Source organism: Gavialis gangeticus, unplaced genomic scaffold (genome assembly GCF_001723915.1).
Source record: "Gavialis gangeticus isolate Ggan-Ray unplaced genomic scaffold, GavGan_comp1, whole genome shotgun sequence".
NCBI lineage: Eukaryota > Metazoa > Chordata > Crocodylia > Gavialidae > Gavialis > Gavialis gangeticus.
Genome location: NW_017729022.1, coordinates 109,692,504 through 109,698,836, shown reverse-complemented (window position 1 = coordinate 109,698,836; position 6,333 = coordinate 109,692,504). Strand labels below are relative to the sequence as shown.

The following is a 6,333-nucleotide window of genomic DNA, read 5'->3' as shown; positions in this document are numbered from 1 at the left end:
CAGGATATTGCCTTCAGCTAGTCTGTTAAGAATGGCCTCTTTGATAATCTTTTCCAAGACCTTCCCCGGGATAGAGGTCAGGCTGATGGACCTGTACTTTAACGGATCTACTTTCCTCCCTTTCTTGAAGATAGGCACCACATTAGCCTTCTTCCAATCTTCAGGCACTTCACCACAGCGCCAGGAGTTCTCAAAGATCTGTGCCAGGGGCTGAGCTACGATGCTTGCCAGCTCCTTGAGTATCCTAGGGTGTAGACTGTCAGGGCCAGCTGGCTTGAAGGTATCCAGCCTGTCAAGGTGCTCCTTCACAAAGTCAGCTTTGATGGAGTGTAAGGAATCTCCATCACGCATACCTCCCTGACCCACAGTGGGCAGGGGCGTCCCATGGGACTGGTGAAAAACTGATGCAAAGTACCCATTTAGCAAGTTTACTTTTTCATGGGCATCAGTTGTCAGTTGTCCCATCTAGTTTAGCAGGGGTCCAATGTTGCCCTTGCTTTTCCACCAGCTCCCAACATATCCTCCCCCTCTACGCGACGCTGGTCAGGCCACAGCTGGAGTATTGTGTCCAGTTCTGTGCGCCCCATTTCAAGAGGGATGTGGACAATATGGAGAGGGTCCAGAGGAGGGCCACCCGCATGATCCGGGGACAACAGGGCAGACCCTACAGTGAGAGACTGCAGGACCTGAACCTATTCAGCCTCCACAAGAGAAGGCTGAGGGGGGACCTGGTGACTGTCTATAGACTCACTAGGGGGGACCAGAAGGGTTTGGGGGAGACGCTGTTTCCCCTAGCGCCCGCTGGCATAACAAGGAGTAATGGGCACAAGTTGATGGAGAGGAGGTATAGATTGGACATCCGCAAAAACTACTTCACAGTTAGGGCGGCTAGGAGCTGGAACCAACTTCCAAGGGAAGTGGTGCTGGCCCCTACCCTGGGGGTCTTTAAGAAGAGGCTGGATGCCTACCTGGCTGGACTCATTTGAGTCCCGTTTCTCTTTTGGGGTTTTTTGTTGTTCTCCCGCCCTGGCGGGGGGTCGGGCTAGAAGATCTACTAGGTCCCTTCCGACCCTTAATCTATGAATCTATATGGAGTTCAAGGGTAGCAGCCAATGGCTCATTACCTGAACAGCAACACTATAAGATCTAGTATGTATGTATGCACACATGCATAGACAAATACATACAGCAAAAAGGACTTCTTTAAGACTGTATTGGTAAGACCTGTACACTATAAACAGAATAGGTACTCTCAAATTCAAGGAGGAGACACTAAAGAACACAAGTGTTCCAGACACAATATTTAGCCTATATCCCTCTTTTCTTCAAATACTTCCAGTTTCCTGTTTAAAATCATACATGTAACTAAGTTTAATCCCCAAATACACCTTATAGTTTGATTGGTTTTGATTTTTTCAATAAATGAAAAGAAAAAAGAGATAGAGATGTAAGTTAGGAGCACAGAAAAAAAAAATTCCAGACTTTAAGCCCATCCAGACTTTGTACCATCATATTGCTGAAAACACCATTTATAAAAACAGAGTGACTGAACTCTGGTAGATGAAGCTATAATATGACTAACCTATGCTAAGGCAACTTTATTATGTCCATTTTCATAGGAAAATTTATTCCGCAGGCATTCTTGTTCACACTTCAGATACGGCAGGAAGCAAAACTCTCATATCATTTAGGCCAACCCCAACAGTAAGTCAGAAAACATGAGTCCCTGGAAGTTTTAGGATATTACAGGGATCAAACAATGCTGACCTTGAACCACATTAAAATCCCAGACCCTATGCAATGACACAATGTGTTCCACAGTGACAAAGCAATTTCTCACTATACAGTTTGGGAAGATTCCCCCCAAAGATGGCACGTAAAGAAGTCAGATACAAATAGCTTTGTCCAACCTGTAGTGTGAAGAATTTGTGCCGAAGGCCTATAAGATAATGATAGGCAATGAAACCTTCCCAAGCGGCATGATCTAGTATCTAGTTCTTTTCAATGAAGGCTGCAGGTGCACAATACCTCAGAGGATTATAAGAGCTGAGAAATGAGGCATCTGCTGCAGGTACATAGTATGAATGTGAAAATTTGGTAAATCTAAGGGATACTGCCCCCCATTTAAAATTTATCAACATACCTTAGCTGGTATAGCAGTGCTTATGCAAAAAAGCAATACTAGGAAAATTTGTTCCAGTTTGGAGGTAGGATAAGGTAGGGGAGCTACCACATGTTTACCTTCCTCCATTCTGAGTATATATTATTTCCAGAGAAGCAGTTCTAGCGGACGGGATCCAAAATATATTTATTGCTTGTAGAGAGTTAGGAAACATGGCCAGAATACTTACCAAAAAAACAAATTAACGTATTTTTGCCTGTCACGTCTTGACATTGCACAAAAATACAAATAAAGTTTAAATTATGCCCTAAGTGTGGATGTTCTTCAAACCCTTTTGTAAGCAAATTACATGGCAGAAAAAGGAAATCTGATTGAAGGAAAAAAATTTAGTTCAGGAGACATTTTGCCTCACATGACACCAGACAGAAGATCCCCCAAACCCTCAAAATTATGGCTCTAATCCAACAAGACTCTTTCACATACTAAGACCCTTGCAAACATACAGAGTTGTGTGATCTCGATGACTATCCACCCTACAGAAAAGCTTTCAGAATCAGGATCCAACCGAACCATATACCATATGTGCTGACCTGTCAAAAGATTAACAAGATCTCCTCTCTCAAATACCAGGTTTATGCTGATAGCTCAACAAATCTATCTTGGAATACAAGGGCATGTTTTAGGCTGTGTTTGACAAGTTTTTATTTTAACACAAAGAAAACCAATCAATGCAAGTGGCATGATCTCCCTCTAATAAAAAAAAAAAAGAACATGGAGACCTAGAAGACTTCAGGATACCTAACATATAAAGTAAAAGCACACATCATATTACTAGTTTTAAGTAACCTAGCCCAGGATTTCAGTTTCTGACAGCTGTCTGGTAATCCATGTGAAGCATGTTGCTGGTCTTGAGGTCCTTTCCAGCCCCATAATTTTATGATCTCAGACCAGTTCCTGAAGTACAAGGACCCACTGGCATAAAAACATTACCACAAGCTATACTTCTCTGAATCCAAACACTAGTTCCTGTTCTAAGTTTCAGATGAGGAATCAAGCACTAATAGAAAACTATTTTCCAGCTGCTAGAAATTACTCTCCATGTCTGGCTTGACACACAGCAAGGGCAGGACATATTCTAAGCCACTGTTTTTGCAGCACTCAGGCTCTCCACAATTAGCCCTGGAGATCTGGTCTGTAGATGTTATTACAGTACTCTTAAAAAATACACAGAAAAAAGCACGAATGCCTCTCACTACAACAGGAGTGGGCAAAATGCGGCCTAGGGGCCAGATGTGGTCCCTTCTATTCTATTTGGCCCACAGGGCCCCTGAAAAGTTTAGAAAAGAAATATTTTTCTTCCCTGGGCTGCCTGTCATGTGGCCCTCGATGGCTCACTAAATCTCAGTAAGTGGCCCTCTGCCCAAAATAATTGCCCGCCCCTGTACTACAAGAACTGGCCTTTACTTTTAGCTCACAGTTTACATTTTTTACATATCATACTTTGCCTCTGCTTTAATTTCATTATTTACAGGTTATTGTGGGAGCATAGGATTTATTATACTAAATAAGACCATTCATATCTTTTGCCTGATATTAGTGATCTATATCTGCAGGTTTAAATGAAGCTAAAAATACCATAATGCACTGGCACAGTTGTGCATAGCAGCACATTGCAGGTATATTGATAGCTGCAGGAAAGAAGTACATGCTTCCCCCACACACACAGCTACCAGAAGACCCTAAAGGGAAAGATAACAAAACACTTTCTTTAACGTTCATAGCATAAGCCATTTACAAAAGATGGCTAGACAGGATTTTTATCAAACATGTTAAACCCCCCGGTAATTCCTGGGCTGTTATATGTTGCACGCATACACTTTGCATACACTTTGCATATTTATACAAGGTTTGGGACACAATGAGTCTGTGTTTTGGACATCTGGTGGCCATTTTACCCCATCTTCAACAGTTAGTAAAAATGTTTTAAGCCAGTGGCAGTCCATCTTTTTGGTAAGCGCTCCACAAATTAAGTCCTGCACCCTTCCCAAGTACCACTCTGATCCCCTTCACCTGCCTGATCTGCTGTTCCACTTTCTGCTCCCTGTCCTACCTGCTGCATGCCACAAACAGAGACTGCCTGTGCCAGCTGTGGCACCCATGCTGCAGGCTGTCCACGCTTGGTTCAAACAGTCACAGAGAACTGCACAGAGGCCCACTTTTCTTGGACAGGCTGTACCCTGCAGCATCCTGCACCAGTGACAGCAAATGCCAACCTGACAGAGGAGATCCTGGAGCCCTTGGCAATATTATTTATGAAGTTTTGGGAGATAGGCAAGTTACCAGACGTAAAGAGCTAACATAGTGCCTCTCTTTAAACAAGGCCAAAAAGATGACCTAAATTTCCCTTGCTGCAACTTGAGATCATTGCTCCTTGTTATGTCATCTGTCACCACTGAAAACAGTCTAGCTCCATCCTCTTTCAAAGTGTCCTTCAGGTAGTTGAAGGCTGCTATTAAATCGCATCTCAAGTGTTCTCTTCACATCACATGTCAGTCACATCAAACAAAGTTGATTTCCTTCTTTGACCAAGTAACTACTTGGGTGGATTAAGGGAATTAAATTAATATAGGGTATATGAACTTCAGCAAGGCTTTGAAGCCTTCACAAAGGCTTATGACCCTCTCACAAACAAATTGGAAAAACATGGGCTGGATAAAACTATCATAAGGTAGACAGACAACTGGTTCAATATCCACAAGCAAAGGGTAATTAATTATTAATGGACCCAAGTCATAATGGCAGGAGGTTTCAAGTGGAGCCCCACAGGGGTTTGTCCTAGGCCCAGTGCTGTTCAATGTGTTTATTAATGATGTAGATACTGGAATAAAGAGCTTCTTGAGCAAATCTGCAGGTGACACTAAATGAGGAAAAAACCACAAACATTCTGGAAGACAAGAGAGCAATTCAAAAGGATCTTGACAGTTGCAAAGCTGGGCTGGAGCAAACAGGCTGAAGTCCAACAGCGACAACACAAAGTGCTGCACCTTGGGAAGAATAATCAGATGCACATTCAAAATGGGGGACACCCGGCTGGATGGCAGCACTGTGGAAAAGGATCTGGGGGTGCAGACAGAAGTGCAGCTCCTAGCTGTAAGTCAGAATGATTTTCATAAAGCAGCCCAAGTTACACGGTTACCCCAAATCAACAGGGATCAGATTCCAACCTGACAATATTGCTGGCACAGGGGAAGCCTAGGATCACAATCCCAGGCTCCCACTTCACTGGTAAGTTGCAAGCATGGGAGTCCAGGCCTGCAGACTGCTCCCAGCCTCAGGGCACACTACAGCCCTCCGCTCTGCCCATCAGCCCAGCCACACATTTCATTCAAGGTACAATGGGAACCAGCCACAAAGTTACTGTGTATTTCTGGGGAGGGGATGATCTCACGCATCTTTTGCATAACAGCTTCGTGCCTTACTCCCCCTGCACCCGCCATGCAGGGAGAGGTCAGACGTGCCCCCGCTCGCCGGCTTTGAAGCTGCCTGCAGCGCTGCACTTGTGTCTGCTCACGGCTATAAACCGTCACGGCTGTTTGCGGCCAGAGCAAACTAGCCCTTCCGCCTGCGCCCGCGACGGCGCGCAGCCCGCTCACCTTGCTGTCGTCCATGCGGCCGGGCCGAGCCCCAGACAACACCCCCAACTGGGCACCCCCGCCGGGCCCGGGCCGCCTGGCCCCGCCTGGCCCAGCCTGGCCTACCCTGGCCTTTGTTTACAGCCCGCGGGGCGCCGTTGTGACGGCAGAGTGGCGACTCTGGAGAGGGGCGGGGGGGAGGAGGAGCGCCGCGGCGCCTTCTGGGAAAACTAGTCCCGCTGCCCTCCGAAGTCTCGCGACAAGACGCCGGAGAGCTACCGGATCAGAACGAGGTTCCTTCCCCTCCCGCGGGGACAAGCGTGGGCTGGCTACGGGTCCTCGCTGGGCTTAGGGGAGCTGGCACAACGGGGCGTGAGCAGGCGTGGCTGCCCCCAGGGCCTTCTCTGCCCCCGGGACGATACTGCGGGGCCGCCCTGCCCCGCCTCCGCTTCCGCCTGCCGAGCAATTGTTCAGGGGGTGCCTCCTGGGGTGTGGCTTGTTGCTTTCCTGCCCTGCGTCCTTGTCGGGGATCGTGTCAGTGCAAGATGCCGAGGGGCCGCCTTTCCCTGTGCGCGAAGG

At 46.6% G+C, this 6,333-nt stretch overlaps 1 protein-coding gene across 3 annotated transcripts in view; it reads right to left on the bottom strand.

The window, feature by feature from the left end:
* The window catches only part of CREBL2 (cAMP responsive element binding protein like 2), a 29,322-nt gene extending 23,461 nt beyond the window's left edge, over positions 1–5,861 (bottom strand). For all 3 annotated transcript variants that reach the window (XM_019515972.1, XM_019515970.1, XM_019515971.1), the window contains exon 1: positions 5,776–5,861. In XM_019515972.1, coding sequence (XP_019371517.1) covers positions 5,776–5,790 — 15 coding nt within the window. In that variant the 5' untranslated portion in view covers positions 5,791–5,861. The remainder of the gene's footprint in view (positions 1–5,775) is intronic.
* Positions 5,862–6,333: the final 472 nt, after the last annotated feature.